The sequence below is a fragment of the Somniosus microcephalus genome, chromosome 9, assembly GCF_052327205.1.
Source record: "Somniosus microcephalus isolate GS21.2 chromosome 9, FLI_Smic_1.0, whole genome shotgun sequence".
NCBI lineage: Eukaryota > Metazoa > Chordata > Chondrichthyes > Squaliformes > Somniosidae > Somniosus > Somniosus microcephalus.
The window spans coordinates 33,946,380-33,967,349 of NC_140995.1; the positions used below are offsets into that span (position 1 = coordinate 33,946,380).

At 46.0% G+C, this 20,970-nt stretch overlaps 1 protein-coding gene across 18 annotated transcripts in view; it reads left to right on the plus strand.

The window, feature by feature from the left end:
• The first annotated feature begins 5,697 nt into the window (after positions 1–5,697).
• The window catches only part of mlip (muscular LMNA-interacting protein), a 224,656-nt gene continuing 209,383 nt past the window's right edge, over positions 5,698–20,970 (plus strand). For 7 of the 18 annotated variants that reach the window (XM_085996498.1, XM_085996500.1, XM_085996496.1 and 4 more), the window contains exon 1: positions 5,700–6,247. In XM_085996498.1, the coding sequence (XP_085852624.1) occupies positions 6,191–6,247 (57 nt within the window). In that variant the 5' untranslated portion in view covers positions 5,700–6,190. Of the gene's footprint in view, positions 6,248–20,970 lie in introns of all 18 variants that reach the window. The other 11 variants (XM_085996490.1, XM_085996493.1, XM_085996489.1 and 8 more) reach the window with 4 other exon arrangements.

Here is a 20,970-nt window from a genome sequence, read left to right on the forward strand (position 1 = left end):
GTCAAGTCTAGAAGTAACAAAGGCATGGATGTTGTCAAATCCCTCCATGGCCTCACCCTCCCACACAAGAGCTTGGTGAACAAAATTTGGGCACATGGAATTGGGGGTAATATACTAGCATGGATTGAGAATTGGCTAACAGACAGAAAACAAAGAGTAGGGATAAACGGGTCTTTTTCAGGATGGCAGGCTGTGGCTAGTGGGGTATCGCAAGGATCGGTGCTTGGGCCCCAGCTATTCACAATCTATATCAATGATTTGGATGAGGGGACTAAATGTAACATTTCCAAATTTGCTGATGATACAAAGCTAGGTGGCAGTGGCAGTTGTGAAGAGGCTTCAGGGGGATCTCGACAGGCTCAGTGAGTGGGTGAGAACATGGCAGATGGAATATAATGTGGATAAATGTGAAGTTATTCACTTTGGTAGAAAAAACAGAAAGGCAGGGTATTTCCTAAATGGTGAAAGATTGGGGGTGGGGGGTGGGGGTGGGGGGTCACCATTGACCAGAAAATCAACTGGACCAGTCACGTAAATACTGTGGATAAATAGCAGGTCAGAGGCTGGGTATTCTGTGGCGAGTGAATCACACCCTGACCAATGTCCCCTGTAAGCTGCGCTTCATACGCACATGTGCGGTATTTAGAATGCAAAAGCCGGTGCGCGGCCTGCGCGGGATTAATGTGATTTCTGTGCGGCTGCGAGGGCACCTTCGTGGGAACATTGCTCCTGGCTCCCCAATGTCTTTCCACCATCTACAAGGCACAAGTCGGGGTGTGATGGAATACTCTCCACTTGCCTGGAGGAGTGCAGTTCCAACACTCAAGAAGCTCGACACTATCCATCACAAAGCAGCCCACTTGATCGGCACCCCATCCACCACCTTAAACATTCATTCCCTCCACCACCAGCGCACCATGGCTGCAGTGTGTACCATCTACAAGATGCACTGCAGCAACTCGCAAAAGGCTTCTTCGGCAGCACCTCCCAAACCCGCGACCTTTACCACTTAGAAGGACAAAGGCAACAGGCACATGGGAACATGGGAACACCACCCCCTCTAAGTTCCCCTCCAAGTTACACACCATCCTGACTTGGAAATATCACGTTCCTTCATCGTTGCTGGGCCAAAATCCTGGAACTCCCTCCCTAACCACTGTGGAAGTACCTTCACCTCACGGACTGCAGTGGTTCAAGAAGGCGGCTCACCACCACCACCTACTCGAGGGCAATTAGGGATGGGCAATAAATGTTGGTCTTGCCAGTGACGCCAACATTGCATGAATGAATAAAAGAAAATATAAAAAATCAAATCCGGCCAATTAAAGCCCCATCAGTCTACTCTCAATCATCAGCAAACTGATGGAAGGTGTCGTCGACAGTGCTATCAAGCAGCACTTACTCACCAATAACCTGCTCACCGGTGCTCAGTTTGGGTTCCGCCAGGACCACTCGGCTCCAGATTTCATTACAGCTTTGGTCCAAACATAGACAAAAGAGCTGAATTCCAGGGGTGAGGTGAAAGTGACTGCCCTTGAAATCAAGGCAGCATTTGACCGAGTGTGGCATCAAGATCTTGCATAGGGCATGCACTTCCTGTCCACAAGCCTTACTTCCAGTTGTCATGACTTTTGGTCATGCTTCCAATTCCCATTCACTTTTGCCCTGTTAACTGTTTCAATGTAGTTGCAGGTTTTGGCCAGTGGGTAGCTCTGTGGAGCAAGTTTCTGGGATCTGTCTCCCAACTTGTAAATACAAAAAACTATATTCATCAACTTACTATGCTGAATATAAGTATATGCCTATACATTGACCGCTGTCCACTTTAATAAGTGAAAATAAGCATACTTTAATCAGTCACAAAGGTATTTACTCTTCTTTCCTCCCCACATCCGTATCTAACTCTCAGTCAGTAGGGCGGTATGATCTGGTCTGGTCCAGAGACATTTGAGTGTAAGTCATTATTATGCTCTTTGGATTGTGTACATAGATTGAGTGCTTGAGAAGTGAGAAAGATTTGTTACGCTCTCTCTACCCTTGTGCCTCCCTCCCCACATTATTGGGACTTGTACTCCAGTCTTCTTGTTGATAACCCCATGCACCTGCGTTGTATTTACTGGTTTAATAATAGTTCTTTTTTCAATTATTTAGCATTAATACAGAATTATCTGGGCCCTCAGTATATTCTGGGAACTAGAGGTGCCATGAGCAAAGGCCTAAGTTTAAAAAATATGTGATGCAAAACAATCATTTAACTCTTTAGATCCCGATTAATGAACCAGACCTCTCTTACCAAATTATTACCATTTAACTATATGACTTGCAGCATGATTGATTATTTGTTGTAACTCAATCATGCCACTAAGGATAGTTTTGTAGATGTCAGGTAAGGACTGGATCAGGCACGGCTGTGATAGCTCTCACAATGGAATACTTTGCTAATATACACTGACAAGGCTCATACATGAATATTGACCGTATGGATGATGCACCAGGTATGACAGTTGACCTTGAAACTGTGGGGGAAATTTTAGCCAACAAATGGGTGGGTTGCTGTCGTGTGGGTAGTTAAAGTGTTAACAATCTGAATCCTGACTAGACCCGCCTCCAACCTGCCCACTTCCGGTTTTAACAGAGGTGGGACGGGGGCGGGCAGCCAACCCGCTCCCAGGAGGAAGGTCGTCCATTTAAATATTATAATGAGGCTGGCATGCCTCAGATTTAACCCACATTTTAAATTTAACTGTGGCTGGTTGGGTTTTGCCGGCCTCATGAAACCTGCCAGCTAAAGTAAGGCGAGGACTGCTGGATCCAGGAGCTAAGTGCTTTTACACCTACCTCCTGGATCCAGCATTCCTACTGAACTCACCCCCCACGATCAGAGACCCCCCCCCACGAGACCTCCGATCCTCCCCCCCCCCCCCAACGAGACCTCCCCCTCCCATGCTCCTCCGGCCCTCCGATGTCATCTGCCTCTCCACCCACCTCCTCTCCTGCCGCGCCTCCTTCCCCCACCACTCCTCTGGCCCTCTGATCGCTTTCTCTGGCACCTGATCTGGTGCTCTGGCCCCGGAGCATTCCCAACACCCCCCTCCATCCTCGGGTCCCTGATTGTTTCCTCCGGCCCATGATCATTTGTTCTGGCACCCCACCCTCCAGCCCCCGATCTGGCGCTCTGGCCACCCCCCCCACCCCCGGCAATCCCCCCCCCCCTCCCACTCCCTGGAAGCACTAGTATGGAAGGTGGCATCGTCAGAGGTGTAAATAACAATGGCAGAAACATCAACAACTGCCATGTGAAAAAATAGAGGCAGAGGTTATGGGCTGAAGTTGTTGAACTCGATGTTGAGTCCAGAAGGCTGTAAAGTGCCTAATTGAAAGATGAGGTGCTGTTCCTCGAGCTTACATTGAGCTTCGTTGGAACAACATAAGAGGCCGAGGACCAAGAGGTCAGAGTGGGAGTGACAGGCAACCAGAAGCTCGGGGTCACACTTACGGACTGAATGGAGGTGTTCCGCAAAGCTATAGGATTTGGACCTTCAGTTAACAAAACACAATTCCTCTTACATCTGCAGATTTTCTTTTACTAAAGGAAATTGTCTATTTTATTCCTTTGATCTGTTTTAATTAAAATAAAAGTTTCAGCTTCGTGATGGCCTAGTGGGTTCACTACCAAGCTGTGTAGATCCAAAGATCCCAGGTTTGATTCCCAATCAGTACAGAGGTAACTTTCCCAGTGAGGCTGCAGTTGGGCTCTAACAGTTGTTCTTAGTGCCCATGTGCTAGGTTTCCTACTATTGATTGCTATTCAGTGACCCCTATTGGAATACTGGGTGCAAACAGGAATGGGCTTGGCTGTGATTTTGCCCCCTTTCACCCTAGAGTCAAATAGCCTGCCAATAGTCACTATCAGGCTAATATGTGAAGGACAATAATAACAATAAACTTGCATTTATATAGTGCCTTTAATGTAGTAAAATGTCCCAAGGCACTTCACAGGGGCGATTATCAAACAAAATTTCACACCGAGCAACATGAGATATTAGGACAGATGACCAAAAGCTTGGGCAAAGAGGTAGGTTTTAAGAAGCGTCTTAAAGGCCAATGAGAAGTAGAGAGGCAGAGCGGTTTAGGGAGGGAATTCCAGAGTTTAGGGCCTCGGCAGCTGAAGGCACGGCTGCCAATGGTGGAGCGAAGAAAATCGGGTATGCGCAAGAGGCCAGAATAGGAGGAGCGCAGAGTTCTTGGAAGATTGTAGGGTGATTAGAGATAGGGAGGGGCAAGGCCATGGAGGGATTTGAAAACAAGGCTACGAATTTTAAAACTGAGGCATTGCCGGACCTTGAGCTAATGTAAGTCGGCGAGCATAGTGGTGATGGGTGAACAGGACTTGGTGCGAATTAGGATACCGGTCACACCGATGAGGTGCTGGACAATTACCCGAGTGTGGATTCATACCCCAGTGTGAATCATCATCCTCAACAGAGGAGGGGAGGAAAATAGGAGAAAAAACTATAAATAGAATGAAAGACTGGCCTATCTCTGCTGCTGACCTGGAAAGTTAAAAATCAAAACAATGGCCATTGTTATCAGTGGCTTGCTGCATGCTGTCTCCATCTTTCTATTTGTAGCTTTGGTAAATATATAAATAGAAAGTCAGTCTACACGGCCGTTATCACTCCAGCTGCCTGAAGGTTCTGCTGAAGAACTTTCACAGTGCTGTGAATTCCAACATGTAGATGACTTTTTAAAAATAACACATTTGCGCAGGAGTGCGGTAACTGTTTTGGAAGCACAGAGGAATAAACAACCAGGAGGCAGAGACTTCAGTTAGTGAGACATTTTGAAAACGCTGATGGTAAGAAAATAAAAATGCGTTTACATTAGTCATGTTCTATTTGTAAGATCGTGTTGGGTGTAAGTGCAGCTGTTGTTAAATTAAAAAAAAACCCATTGCTTTGAGGAACAGAGCTGTGTCCTTATGGGTATCATTCATCTTTAGCCTGTGCCCTTGAAGATTCACGGCTTTTTCAGTTCGGGCTCTTTGTTTGGACATTAATCATCTTAAAAAGGTAAACCTGCATTATTGAAAGTTACTGGATGTGTTAATGGAATGAAATAATAATTGGAAAAACAGTTGTAATAACTTCACAGCTCATCTGCTAGCTTTCCAATGTTGACTGTTTAATGGAGCTGTTTCTCTTTGCTTTGCACACAAAATTACATTTACACGGATTGTACTTGCCGCCTGGGGCAGATGATCTGAGCAATAGCATTGAGTTTGATATGCTAGAGGCTTAGCACATATGAAGAAAAATACTTCAATACTTAAAATAATAATACGATTGGGATATTTGGTTTATTCTGGGAGGACATGAAATGTTGCAGAATTCTCATTATTTATTTCTCTGAAGTTGCTTGACATAGTAGTCAACAGAAGTGGAAACCTCTGAAACTTTTTGTATTTCCTGTTCAAAGTAAGCTTAATGAAAGCTGCTGCAGGGTTAAGCCGAGAAATTCTGCCTTTACATAGGACGGAATTGGGGAGCTGTAGGACTGGAGCGGCTGGAAATTGGGGTGGAACCTATCCCTGTGGGTTTCCGCCCTTTGATAGCGGCAATTTAAAGTACCACAGTGGGTTCTTCTTCAGCCTGCCACCCCCATCCCGATATCAATTTTGGGGCTTGTCTGGGGGCGGAGGGTTGATTTACTCAGGGTCCCTCCCAAGAAATCCTGGATATGTAAGCCAGTGCAGGAAGCAGGCATGTGTACTGTACTGGGCTGCATGGGGGTCACACGGCGAATAAATAAAATGGCAACTGATCCCAAAAGGATTGATTGACATTACTATATGGGCTTCCCAGTAAGGGAGTAGCATTCCCCTACTTGGGGAATTCATGCCACCATTGGACAACCCAACCTGTGTCTCCTCTCACGGACTCCACACATATCCATGCCACTGGACGGGCACCCTTGTAGCCTACCCTTAATGTTAATGACCCGAGTACTGAGATTTAGGATGGGTCATGATGGGGACGATGTGGAAGGTTGAAGATCCTTTAATGTATTACAGAACACAGACTTTTTTTCGAAATGAAAACTCATTAATGGTGAACCTGAACCAACTTCTTGAATTTAGTTTTTTTCCCCCCAAAATTTCAAACAAAGCTGAGGAGGCTCTTACTGATTAATGAATGACGGATCTATCTTATTGGGGAAAAAAGGAAAATTCAGGAAAGCCACACAGGTAAGTCAGCACCTTAAACTGAAAGGTTGGCTAATGTTTTGGGTGGGTCCTTTTGTCAGTATGTATATCCAGGTTGGAGAAGCTCCTTCACAGGTTCTACCAAAACGAAGGGGGAGGAGAACAATCAAAAGTTCACATCTGGACTGCTTTCATCAAAAAACAGCTAATGGGTTTAACAGTCGTTAAATATAGATTTTAAATGCCGAAGAGGTGCAAAGCCTTGTTTACTATACCAAAGTAATCCTAGTCAGACATTCCGTAAGGCAGAGAGAAAGGGTGAGTCAGACATGGCTCCAAAATGGAAGGTAAAGCAACAGAATGTGAATGTGAGAATCCAGCAATAAAACTGGAGAAATAGCCAAGATTTAAATTTGAAGACATCAGTTTGATGTGTTGTTTCACATTTGACTTTATTATAATAGTCAGTCTATTTATAACCTTTTTGTTATTATATTTGAGGCATTGTCTGTACATTTTTGAAGCATGTTCTTGCATCCAGTGAGCTTGTACAAAGCCACAGCTTGATGGGTGGATGTAAAACTATAATTGGTTTAGCTACTCCCTTGTTTGTGTATTTGCTGTGTTTAGTTACTAAATTTTAGTGGTCCGTTTCAAGATCCATGGCTGACTATGGGCTATTTAAAAGTATACTAAACTTTGGGCACACACACGTGGATTTTCCCCTTTGTTTTGTTGTCCAGTGGTAACACTCTACAAGCTGATTCCTGATATAGTACAACAAAAACAATGTCATTGTTAAAGGGTTGCATTGTATTCATGCTGTAGGCTAACATGTTCTGTCTAAGTTACTTGATTGATAGTGCTTTCAGCTTTTTCTTTAGAAGAAGTGTTGTAAAGCTCCATAGTGTGTTCTCCACCGCCCCCCTCCCCGCCCACCCACCTATCTCGTGTGATTTTCCTCTTCCCTCCACCCCCCTCCCCCCATTCTAAAGACACTGACTTCGATCGAATTCCCTGGCATCATTTGAGAATAGTTTCTCAGTGTCACTTTTAGAATGAAATAGCTAAATAAAATAATTCTGGGAGTTCCCTGAATCTTTGGCATGTGCTACATTTTAAGAATGGTTGTTAAAATAACAAATTTACTATTTAAACTATGACAGGGGTCAGAGAGCCATTACATATTGTATAGAACCATTGAGGCATTCTACAGGGCAGATTTGGGTAGACTCTCAATATATGGCTGAAATTTGAATGGTTATTTTGCATCAGTCTTCATGATGTGAAGCTACCAGTGTTGTTACATAGAGGTAATTTTAAAAGTGAATAAAGAAGTGAATGTATAAGTAGCAGGGCTCCAGGCGCTGATGGTATTCACCCTAGGGTGCTAAAACATGTGGGGGCTGTATTATGCAAGCCAATGACTCATATATTTATAAAGCTCATTTGAGGGCTGGGATTATTCCCATGGACTGGAGAGAGGCCAACGTGAGGCCTACATTTAAAAGGATTGAATAGTGACATAGGATTGTGACTTCTGTTTCGGGCTCTCCTCCAATGATATGCATCACTTTGTCCCTGGCTTTCCGAAATCAACTCCCTGGCTGTTATTCCTAAACTTGACCCAACATGTGCATGATGCAGGTACAGTTAGGTTGGAGAGGAGGGGGGTTGGAGGGAAGAGGAGAGCATGATGGAGGTATCTGGGTGGAAGAGGAGAGCATGATGGAGGTATCAAAGTGGAACAGGAGAGCACGATGCCCTAGCCCTGAACTCACATCTTTCTCTAGTTTCTCTCCTATCTCCCTTCATGCCCTCTCCGAGCTCTTCTTGTCTATGAGGCCCACTGCCTGCTCCCTTGACTCTTCCTACTAAACTGCTGGCCACCCAACTTCCCTTCTTAACTCCCATGTTAGCTGATATTGTTAATGGTTCTCCTTCCCCTTCAAATCTGCCATCATCAGAAACCAACCCTTGACACTCTGTCCTTGTAAACTCCAATCTCCCTTTCCTCTCCAAAGTCCTTGAACATGCTGTCACCTCCCAAATCCATGCCCATCTTTCTTGGAACTCCATGTTTGAATCCCTCCATTAGGTTTCCGCCCCTGTCACAGTACCGAAACAGCTCTTATCAAAGTCACAAATGACATCCTATGTGACTGTGGCTATGGTAAAGTATTGCTCCTCATCCTTCTTGGCCTGATTATAATCGCTCAACCATTGGTGGCCGTGTCTTCTGTTGCCTCTGCCCTAAGCTCTGGAATTCCCTGCCTAAACCTCTCCGCCTCGCTACCTCTCTTTCCTCCTTTAAGACGCTACTTAAAACCGACCTCTTTGACCAAGCTTTTGGTCACCTGCGCTAATTTTGCTACATGTCCAATTGTTTTGTCTTCTAATACTCCTGTGAAGTGCCTTGGGACGTTTTACTACATTAAAGGTGCCATATAAATACAAGTTGTTGTTGCTGTTGTCTGCATCCTTTGACACAGTTGACCACACCATCCTCCACCAAAACCTCTCCTCTGTTGTCCAGCTGGGTGGGACTGCACTTGCCTAGTTCCATTCTTATATATCCAGTCGTAGCTGGAGAATCACCTGGAATAGCTTCTCATACCACTCCCATAACATTAGCTCTGGAGTCCCCCAACATCTATCCTTGGCCCCCTCTTATTTCTCATCTACATGCTGCCCCTCGGTGACATAATCTGAAAACACAATGTCAGGTTCCACATGTACGCTGACATCACCCAGCTCTACCTCACCACCACCTCTCTCGAACCCTCCACTATATCTAAATTGTCAGACTGCTTGTGCAACATCCATGATAGGCACTAAGAGATATTGGCACCACTAATAAAATAACATTCCCCAGCACCTCTGAGTGGTCCAGCGGGACTGTAAACAGCCAGATCCTTACTGCTGCAGTATGTTAGCTATGTAGAAGAAACCCCACAGCATGTAGTGACTTTATATACTGATTTATATATCCAAATCTTTAATAGATTGACATTATTAACAGGAGGGTACAATTTGATAGTGATGTTGGTTGAGGGATAAATATTGGTCAGGACACTGGGAATAACTCCCTTGCTCGTCTTCAAAATAATGCCATGAAATCTTTCATGTCAACCTGAGAGAGCAGACGGGGCCTCAGTTTAATACCTCATCTGAAAGACGGCACCTCTGACAGTGCAGGACTCACTCGGTACTGCACTGGAGCGTCAGCCTTTTGATATTCAATGATAATTTAATTTTGTGCTTCCTCTTTGCCTTCCTAATTTTTTTTTGGACTCCTTTCCTAACCGCTTTATATTCCCTTTTGTAATCCTTTCCTTTATTATCTTTTTTTACTGGAATAAATTCCTCCTGAACACTCTTGATTATAGAGTCATAGGGGGCTAAATGCGGTTGATTTGCACCTAGAAGGAGCTAACGGGGTGCAAATCAACTAGCGCCTGGGCGTGGCGCCGCTAATGCCTCCCGCACAATACAGCGGGAGATTAGCAGCGGCACTAATTGTTAGTGCCGCACGGCGCTTCGCCGCCGGCGATGATGTCATTGCCATGTGCAGCACCCCGCTCGCACTGCGGCTGTAATATTGGGTGGCGCCCCCCCAACTTACCTCCGGATGCTATGTCCGCCAGGGTCAGGGGGGCCTACCTGCAGCCAGGGCGGCGCTAGTTAAAGTGGAGGTGACGGATGGCCATTTTTGTTGCTGGTTGCCTGCCAGCACTTGCCCCATTGCTGTCCCCAACCCCCGTGAAGCCCCACCACAGGGTGCCGGCTGCTCTCCATGAGCCCGGCACTCCTCTTGAGTGCCGGGCTCGTTTGCCAGCACTCCCGATCCCTGGTGGCCCAGCTGGTCGCCGGGACATGCTGCACCAGGCCCCTCTCCTTTAATAAGGGGAGAAAGGCCTGCAGTACCGTGGCGCGATGACTCGCAGCGCCCCAAGAGGGACGCGGGGCACTTCCAGTATCGCACTTCCTCCCTCTCGGGGCGCTACCTGGGAAAATCGGTCGCAGGGGTGCTAACTTTTTCGGGGCGCTAAAATTGGTGTCCCGGTGAAGGTAGGAAGGGGGCGCTACCCAATTTTTACCCCATAGAGTCATAACGGCACAGAAGGAGGCCATTTGGCCCATCGAGTCTGTGCTGGCTCTCTGTAGAGCAATCCAGTCAATCCCATTCCTCCGCTCTATCTCCGTAGCCCTGCAAGTTTATTTCCCTCAAGTGCCTATCCAATCTCCCCTTGAAAACATTGAGTGTCTCTGCTTCCAAAACTTCCGCCGGCAGCGAGTTCCAGGTCCTTACCATTCGCTGCATAAAAAAGTTTTCCCTCACGTCCCCCCTGTATCTCTTGCCCAAAACCTTAAATCTGTGTCCCCTAGCCCTTGTACCATCAAATAGTGGGAACAGCCTTTCCCCGTCTAGCCTATCCAAACCCGTCATAATCTTGTACACCTCTATCAAATCACCCCTCAACCTCCTTTGCTCTAATGAAAACAAATCCAGCTTCTCCAACCTGTCCTTGTAACTTAGATCACCTTTTAAAATATTTCCCACTGCTGTACTGTACCTTTGCAATATTTTTTCCAGTTTATCTAGTTTCCTAGTTCCTTCTCATCCCCTGAAAATTAGCTTTTTTGCAATCTATTACTTTAGTCTTTGTCTTACTTATGTCTTTCTCAATCATTATCTTAAACCTTTTTATGCTGTGATCGCTATTGCCTAGATGTTCCCCTACACTTACTTCTCTGATCTGCTCTAGTTCATTTCCCATTATTAGATCCAGCAGTGATTCCTCTCTTGAGCACTGAGTACTTAGTAGAAATGCAGTCCTGAACACACTGTAAAAACTCTCCCTTATCCCTACCCTTTTCCCTACCTCTTCTTGCCAGTTTATTTGGGGATAATTGAAATCGCCCATGATTATTATTCTATGTCTTTTACCCATTTCATAAATTTGCTTACATATTTCTTCCTCCACTACCCTTCCATTATTAGCTAGTCTGTAGAATACCCCTATTAGCATTGATCGCTCTCTTCTTACCTGTTATCTCATTTCATATGGATTCTGTTTCTATCTTAATATTAGGTATAACCTTTTTTTTTTACTGCCATTATGTTATCTCTAATTGGTACAGCTATCCCATCCTCTCTTCTTCCTTCCCTATCCTTTCTAAATATGTTATAACCTGCAATATTTAACTTCCAGTCTTATTGTTTATGTAGCCATGTTTCAGTTATCCCAACTACATCTGGCTCCTCTCTGTAAATTATTGCCTCCAGTTACCCTGCTTTGTTTTGGATGCTGCACAGGCAACTTAATTTGTTTTTATTAATTGTTCCCCTCACTTTATTTTTAATGGTCATTTTATAATTATGTTCTATAACTGTATCTGTTCTCCAACCATTAATCTTACCCTTATTCATGGTCTGACCTTGGTCTGACCTTTACTCTCATCTCCTATTTCTTTTACCTTCAGGTTTATGTTATTTCCACTAGATCTCTCCCCCCTGTCTTTCTAGTTTAAAGTCTTATCCAGAGCCCTATTTATTATCATTATTTTTGCATACCACTGTCAGAGCTTTATGCTGACATTTGCGGGGAAAAATTCAGTTCTTTGCGCCTCCTGTTAGCGCCTTAAGAGGGCGCTAATGGGGCACAAAGCAACTAGCACCCGGGCGCGGCAATATTTGCGCCGCTCGTGAAATTAACTAGACATTTTGCGGTGATGCTAAACACTACCGCCACGATCTCCTGCACCGGCAGATCGTGACGTCAGTCAAGTGCGCAACGCCCCGTTAGCGCCCCGGACCGGATATTGAGTGACGCCCCCTGCCTTACCACCTGCCGCTAGCAACGGCAGGTTGAGGGGAGCGTTTTGCAGTCAGAAAGGGACTAGGGGTGCGTTATTTAAAGGCGACCGCTTCCTGCCTTTTTTTGTCGGTGACATTTTTGCACCACGCATTCTGAGAGAGAGAGAGAGAGACTTCTGGAGAGCTTCAACGCTGTGTGAAGGAGTTTTGAGTACTGAGCAGCACTTTGCATGTTTATTTTGATTTACCCTTCCTTGCTTCGCCAGCGCTCTGAGGTAGCGCCTCGCTCCACGGCCTTTGCGCCTTAAGACAGGTGTGAAGCGCCTGATTTAGCATTCCAATCACCTCCAGGGGCGATAAAAGCCAAGTTTGCCGTTGGAGGCGATAATTAGTGCCAGGCGCTGAACTTTGCGCACGGCCGATAATGGCGCCCCAAACGGGGTGATACTGAATTTTTCCCCCTTAGTGTTTCACAAGTCCTAACTGTGCGGCCACCATTTATTAATGGACCTCAGTGCTTTTACTGTCTCTGGTACTTCCTGCTAAGTCATCCCAGAATGGCCCGAGATTTGTGTGTGCACGCTTGGCATTTTGGCAATATCAGTGGCTCTTAAGGTGATTTTTCAGGTTGTTCTGGCACAGTGTTGTTTCCAATTCTGGGCACCACACTTTAGGAAGGATGTCAAGGCCTTGGAGAGAGTGTAGAGATTTACTAGAATTGTACCAAGGATGAGGGACTTCAGTTATGTGGAGAGACTAGAGAGGCTGAGATTGTTCTTCTTAGAGCAGAGAGATTTAATAGAGGCGTTCAAAAACATGAAGGGTTTTGCTAGAGTAAATAAGGAGAAACAGTTTCCACTGGCAGACAGGTTGGTAACCGGAGGACACAGAGTTAAGGTGATTGGCAGAAGAGCCAGAGATGAGATGAAGAGAAATTTTTGTTACGCAGCGAGTTATGATCTGGAATGCACTGCCTGAAAAGGGCGGTGGAAGCAGATTCAGTGGTAACTTTCAAAAGGGAATTGGACAAATACTTGAAGGGGAGAAAATTGCAGGGCTATGGGGAAAGAGCAGGGGAGTGGGACTAATTGGATAGCCACAACTGGAGTATTGCATCCAGTTCTGGTCACTACACTTTAGGAAGGATGTGAAGGCACTCGAGAGGGTGCAGAGGAGATTTACCAGAATGGTTCCAGGAATGGGGAATCTTAGCTACAAGGACAGGTTGGAGAAGCTGGATTTGTTTTCATTAGAGCAAATGAGGTTGAGGGGTGATTTGATAGAGGTGTACAAGATTATGACGGGTTTGAATAGGCTAGGCAGGGAAAGGCTGTTCCCACTAGTTAATGGTACAAGGACTAGGGGACACAGATTTAAGGTTTTGGGCAAGAGATACAGGGGGAATGTGAGAAAAAACTTTTTTACGCAGCAAGTGGTGATGACCTGGAATTCGGGGAAGTGGTGGAAGTGGAGACACTCAGGCCTAAAAATTCGGTTGCTTTGCTCCTCCCTTTAGCGCCCTAACGGAGCGCAAAGCAACTCGCACCCGGGCGCGGTGCCGCCATCGCTCCCATGAAATTCAGCAGGAGGTTAGCTGTGGTGGTAACCGTTAGCGCCCCGCGGCACTGCGCCGCTGGCGATGAGTCATCGCCGTGCGCAGCACCCGCTCGTGCCCCAGCTGCGATCTTCGATAGTGCCCCCTGGCTTACCACTGGACGTTATGTCCAACGGGGTCCGGGGGGCCTACCTGCGGCCGTGGTGGCGCTAATTAAAGGTGAGGTGCCGGGCGGCCATTTTTGTTGCTTTCCACCTGCCAGCACCTGCCTCTGTTGCCGTCTCCGGCTTCCTGACCCCCCCCCGCCCGGGCCCGCGGAATGCCGGCTGCGCTCCATGAGCCCGGCACTTCTCTTGAGTGCCGGGCTCTTTTGCCAGCACTCCGATCTCTGGTGGCCCAGCTGGGCCTCGTGTCGTGCTGCACAAGGCCCCTCCCCTTTAAGAAGGGGAGGAAGGCCTGCAATAACGCGGCGCGACATCCCTCTTGGGGCGCTACCGATGAATTTCGGCCGTGGGGGCGCTAATTTTTACGGGCGCTAACGGGAGGTGCAAAGCAACCAAATTTTTCCCCCTATGACTCTATGACTGCTGTGTCAAATTAAAATCTTACACCCACAGGTAAGAATTTTAAACAAAGGATTTTATTTTTTGGGAACAATGGATCAAAGGTGAAAATAATTTGATGGGAAATTACCCTAGAATTGGAGTGGGCCTTTGGCGTAGCGGTAGCATCTCCGCCGCTGGGCCAGAAGGTGTAGGGTTTCGAACCCCGCTCCAGACATTCCTGGCAAGTGTAGTCGGAGCTCCGGCTCTAAACTCTGGTTTGACATCCAGCGGGATACTTGCGTCCATGGGTGTGGGTGGCCCCCCCGCTCGTATGGGTTGTGGGTGCCCATAAAACCCTCCCGCCATAGGACTAACCACCCTAATGGCTGGTATGAAGATGGTTACGGTCACGGAAGGAGCGTTAACGTGGCCAGAAATCCTTCCACCACTTCATACAGTTCCCCAAAGGGAACAGTGTGAAGACACGTACGACGACGACCCTAGAATTTAGCTTTCACTGATGAAGTTATTCTTTCGCAGTATCCAACACAAAATGGATGTTCTAGTTCAATAGCAGCCTAAAATTAGCATGCTGCCCTGCATTAACCTGCTCCAAACATCTGTACTTAAATGGGGTGATGCACTGGGTTAGGACGCTATCCTTTCTATGTTTTTCACCTCTGCAATCTATGTTCAGATCGATAGAATGAAAGTGCTGAGAATACAATAAATTGATTTTTGCTGACCCGATTGAGACTAATTGGATTCTGACTGAACCAACCAACTATCTAATCAGAAAACAATCTGTTGAGATGAATATAAAGCCACTTTTATGGTAAATATAATAGTGTAATAACAGTCATGAAAAGTATTGGAGTGATTAGGTGATCTGACATTTAGATGATCGGTTGTGTACTGTAGGGCTATAAATGACCTTGGGCAGAAACGCTACCACTTTAAATTAAGGTTCTCATCCTTGTTTTCAAATCCCTCCATGGCCTCGCCCCTCACGAACTCTGCAGCTTCCTCCAGCCCTACAACCCTCAGAGATATCTGCACTCCTCTAATTCTGTCCCCTTGTGCATCCCTGACTTTAATCGCTCCACCATTGGTGGCCGTCCCTTCAGCTGCCTCGGCCCTAAGCTCTGGAATTCCCTGCCTAATCCTCTCCACCTCTACCTCTCTTTCCTCCTTTAAGATGCTCCTTAAAACCTACCTCTTTGACCAAGCTTTTGGTCATCTATCCTAATATCCCGTAATGTGGCTCGGTGTCAAATTTTGTCTGATAACGCTCCTGTGAAGTTTTACTACATTAAAGATGTTATATAAGTGCAAGTTGTTGTATTAATCCTGACTGTACATAAATAACATGAAGCTATAAACTAATACTCAGAAACTTGAACGATCACAACTAAGTGTATGATTGATGTTGCAATTTGACACGCTCACTGAAATCCAAATGATTCAGCATTTGTCAGTTAGAAGTCATCACCAACGATAACTCCGTTTCAGTGCAGCCTAATAAGATACTTCTCGCTCTTTACCTAACAGTTGCTTTGATGTAGCGGTGACACTGTTTTCTTTCACTACAATTATATAATTTCACTTTCCCACACTCTTGCTTTTTATTTTGTGCTTTTTATTGGCAACTATCCCCCTCATTATAGTATGGTATGACTTGATACATCTCTCCCCACCTTCAAGGCTTCCCTAAAACCTACTTTTTTGTTTGTGTTGTCCGGCACCTCCCTTAAACTCCCCCCCCCCCTTACTTTTGTTTCAGTCTGATAGCCAATTGTGAATTGCCCTGGAAGTTTTGTTACATTAAAAGCATTATATAAATGCAAGTTGTCGCAGTTTAAGATGTTTTGTTTGTAGCATTGGTTCCAATTCCCTCCCAATGAAGGAAAAGTCCGGCCATGTCCACTTCTTCGATAACCATGTAAGCATCCACCATTGAGCTGTGCTGGCTCAGTGATGAGGTCAGGTTTTATGGTGCAGGTGCCTGGAAAGTAGGGTTTTTGTTCCCCCCCCGCTCTGAGTTTCTGTAGATAGTCCACAGAAACAAACAGGCCTAGAAATCAGATTGCACCCAAAAGTGTGCTCACTGCATGCACCCGTTGGTGTTGTCCCAGGCAGCATGTGATATTCGTGCTGTGTGCTCATTATACAGAGTCAGGCGTGCAGCCAGCGCTACCTGCACTATTCATTTGCTGCACAGCTGTTTCGGGGTGGGGGGGGAACGGAAATCGAGCGACTCCGATGCCACTTAAAGGCAGCCAGAACTTCTTAAAGGAGAGGTGCACTCTGACTACAGACAACAGGAAAGCACGTGAATAGAGACATGGCTGCAGCAAATACTGAGAGGGCACCAAGGTTTTCAAATACTGCACTGGAGGCCCTGGTGCAGGCAGGGACAGGAGGGGACAGAAAGTCCTCCAGCAACACCTCTGCCGCCAGTGGGAAGACATCACAGAGGAGGTCAATGCCAGGAACTGATCTCCTGTGGCATTGCTCGCCGGTGGTCTGGCATCTGTTGTGATGTTTAAATGCTAAGAAATAGCCATGTTTAACCTGCATTGTCCTTTTGAGGCATTTGCTTAGTTACTTCCTGTGGGGAATTGGTATAAAACAAGCACAACCTGCAGTCAAGTAGAGACTGATCACTCTTGGAAGTTTCTGTAGATTGGCAGCTGTTGTAAATCTCTGGCTGATGTTCTTGGGCAAAGGGCATGCTATCAAGGTCAGAAAACCCACTGTAACTCACTGCCTTTCTGCTTAGAATGTACTGCTAGTATTTTCAGATGGAAGCAGAAGAGTATGAATTAGAGGAAGCCATGCTCAAACTGTATAGTGTTCTGGTAAGACCGTACCTTGAGTACTATGTCCACTGCTGCTTACTGAGGCACAAGAGTATAGAAATCTGGGATGTTATGATTAAGGTTATCCACCAGGTGGTGCTGTAGCCAATGCTGCTGCTAAGGTCAGAGGTTTGCTTCCTGTTAAGGTCAGAGGTTTTGCTTCCTGTCAAGGGCAGCAAAAGGTGCAATGCCTGGATGCAAGCCTGCCTGGTTGCTTCGCAGTCGTTTAATAAAGTACTCGTATTAATCCTAATACCTCGCCTCTTCGAGTCCTTGTCTCACTACATGGATTTATCACATTTGGCGACGAGGTAACTAAGGACCCTGATAAAGAAGAAAAGTCTGCCAGGACGTTTAAACAACAAAATTACGAGCTACGGTTAGCTACCAGCTGGAAGAGAGCATGGCTGCCATGGTAGGAATGGTTTCTGCTTTTGATAGTCAAGCACAAACCTGGGAGGAATACTGTGAAGTGTTGGGTTATTTTTTCGAAGCAAATGAAATAAATGATGCCGGAAAAAGGAAAGCCATTCTGCTTAGTTCAGTGGGAAGCCAAACCTAAGGTTTGATGAAGAATCTGCTCAGTCTTGAAAAGCCTGGAGACAAATCATTTGTTGAATTAGTGGCCTTGCTAAAAGAACATTTCAACCCTAAGCCTAGTGAGATTGTACAGCGGTTCAAGTTTAATTCAAGGAACAGGAAAGAGGAAGAGAGCGTAATGGACTATGTAGCGGTGTTGTGTAAATTAGCACAAGATTGCAATTATGGGAACAACCTGAAGGAAATGCTGAGAGATAGGCTAGTTTGCGGAATAATGGACGACCGAATGCAGCGCAGATTATTATCCGAGACTGGGCTTACTTATGAAAAAGCATTGGAACTTGCTCAAGCCATAGAGACAGTGAACCGAGATGTAAAAGAAATACAGGGTTCAGACAGGGCTAATGCTACGCAAGTTGCAGGTCAGGTTGTTGTGCACAAGTTGAACATGCATCAGAAACCACAACGTGAGCATGTGAAGGCATGTTATAGATGCAAGGGCGATCACCTGGTGAGTGAATGCCGGTTTCTGGAGGAAAGTGCTACAAGTGTGGGAAACAAGGACACATAAAATGAGCTTGCAGGGCGAAATCACCTGTGGAGGAATCCAAACCAAAAGGGGGAGGACAGCAAAACCAAGGGAGAGAAGTGAAAAAACATGGAGCACACCACATCAGCGGGGAAGCTGAGGAAAAAGAGGACATGTTCATAATGTATAGCATGTTAGAGAACATTCCAAAAGTGGCTCCTATCACATTGCAACTGACAGTAAATGACTCTAAGGTGAACTTTGAAGTGGATACAGGGTGCGGCATGACAATAATGAACAAGGCAGAGCACTCAAAATTGTGGAACCGTGCAGAAGTTCCAGAGTTAAAGCCTTGCTCCCAGCATCTTAAAACATATACAGGTGAATGAGTAGCGACAGCTAATGTAACAGTGCAACACAGGGACACAGTGGAACAGCTACCTGTAGTTATAGTATCGGGTACCGGACCAAACCTGTTAGGTCGGGGCTGGATAAAAGAACTTAAATTAGACTGGGGAGCAGTACATCAAATAGATGCGGGCAAACAGTTGACTTTGCAAGAAGTGTTGAGTGAACATGAGAATGTGTTCAAGGAGGAACTTGGCACATTTAATGGCCCCCCAGCTAAGATTTATGTAGACAAGGAGGCACCGCCAAGGTTTTTTAAACAACGACCTGTGCCTTATGCCATGAAGCCAAAGGTAGAGGCTGAGCTTGACCATCTATTGAGAGAGAACATACTGGAGCCAGTGAAATGTTCGGAATGGGCAGCTCCCAGAGTACCTGTTTTAAAACCGGACAATTCGGTAAGACTCTGTGGAGACTATAAATTGACAGTCAATCAGGTGTCCAAACTAGAGCAGTATCCGATTCCCAAAACAGAGGATCTCTTTGCAAACCTGGCTGGAGGAAAGAAATTCACAAAGTTGGATATGAGTCATGCCTACTTGCAGATTACACTGGATGATGAATCAAAGAAGTATGTCACCATAAATACACACAAGGGCTTGTTTACATATAACCGCTTACCGTTTGGTGTCTCATCTAGTCCAGCTATCTTCCAGAGGACAATCGAAGGTGTACTGCAAGGGATTCCACATGTTTCCATCTATCTGGATGACATTCTGGTGACGGGAAGGACCGACCGGGAGCATCTGAGCACCCTGAGAGAGGTACTACAGAGATTGGAAAGGGCAGGGTTCCGGCTCAAGAGGAGTAAGTGCACTTTCCTGGGGAATGAGGCAGTGTTCCTGGGACACAGAGTGGATGCCACTGGGCTCCATCCACTCAAGGAGAAGGTACAAGCACTGCAGGACGCCCCTGCTCCTACAAATGTGGCTGAGTTAAAAGCTTACCTGGGACTGCTGAACTACTATAACAGGTTTTTAACAAACTTGTCAACTGCGTTAGCACCTCTTCACAAACTACTGCGCAAGGAGACACAGTAGCAGTGGGGAGAGGAGCAGGGGGTTTCATTTGAACAGCCCAAGAAACGAATGCTGTCGTCGGATGTGCTGGTTCACTACAATGCAGAGAAAGACATGATTCTCTCTTGTGACGCTTCACCTTACGGGGTGGGGGCGGTTCTTTCACACTGCATGGAAGATGGAACTGAAAGACCAATAGGGTTTATGTCCCGAACTCTAACACCAGCAGAAAAAAGCTATTCCCAGTTAGACAAAGAGGGGTTAGCAGTAATGTTTGGGTTACAGAGGTTCCACAAGTACATATATGGCAGGAAGTTCACCATATGCACCAATCATAAACCTCTTCTCTATCTTTTCAATGAAATGAAAGCAGTTCCACAGATGGTGTCACCCCGGATCCAGAGGTGGGCAGTGACGTTGAGGGCATATGAGTATGTCATCGTCTACAAGGCGGGCAAGTACCATAGGAACGCAGATGCCTTGAGCCGTCTTCCACTGCCAGGCACACCTATCCGTGCAGCTCCAGAGGACAGAGTTTTGATGTTGGAGGACACTGACATGGCACTTGTGACTGCAGAGCAAGTAAGAACATGGACAGGTAAAGATCCAGTACTGTCTAGAGTTCGAGAATATGTGGTGAGGGGATGGCCACAGCATCCGGAAGGGGCTGATTTCACACCCTACAGTGTCAGGAAAACAGATCTGAGTGTGCAGGATGGTTGCGTGTTGTGGGGAGCACGAGTGATTATTCCGCAGCCAGCACGACAGTCTATCCTAGAGCAACTGCATCAGTGTCATCCTGGGGTCTCGCATATGAAAGCCTTGGCTAGGAGTTACTTGTGGTGGCCAAAGCTAGATGAGGAGATAGAAAATCTAGTCAAGACATGCAGCACTTGTCAGGAACACCGGAAGGCACCAGCAGCGGCTTCTCTCCACCCCTAGGAGTGGCCGGATAAACCATGGAGAAGATTGCACTTAGATTATGCGGGTCCATTCATGGGGAAGATGTTCCTCATAATCATTGATGCACATTCCAAATGGATGGATGTTTATCCTGTAAATTCTGCTTCCGCCACTACTACTATAGACTGCCTGTGTCGGAGCTTCAGTAATCAAGGGCTACCAGAGATCGTGGTAAGTGACAATGCCACTTGTTTTGTGAGTACAGAGACAAAAGAGTTCATGAGAAAAAATGGCATAGTGCAGGTGACCTCAGCTCCATATCATCCGTCCTCAAATGGACTTGCGGAGAGAGCCGTACAAACATTTAAGGAGATGATGAAAAAAAGTGCAGAAGGGAGTTTAGCAGCCAAAGTGTCACGGGTTCTGTTCAGCTACAGAATAACACCTCAATCCACCACAGGACTCTCTCCTGCTGAGATGTTATTAGGTCGTAGACTACGCTCCACTCTTGACCTTGTCCACCCAGACCTAAAAAAGAAAATGGAAAACAGACAAAACAAACAAAAAGAGAACCATGACAAAAG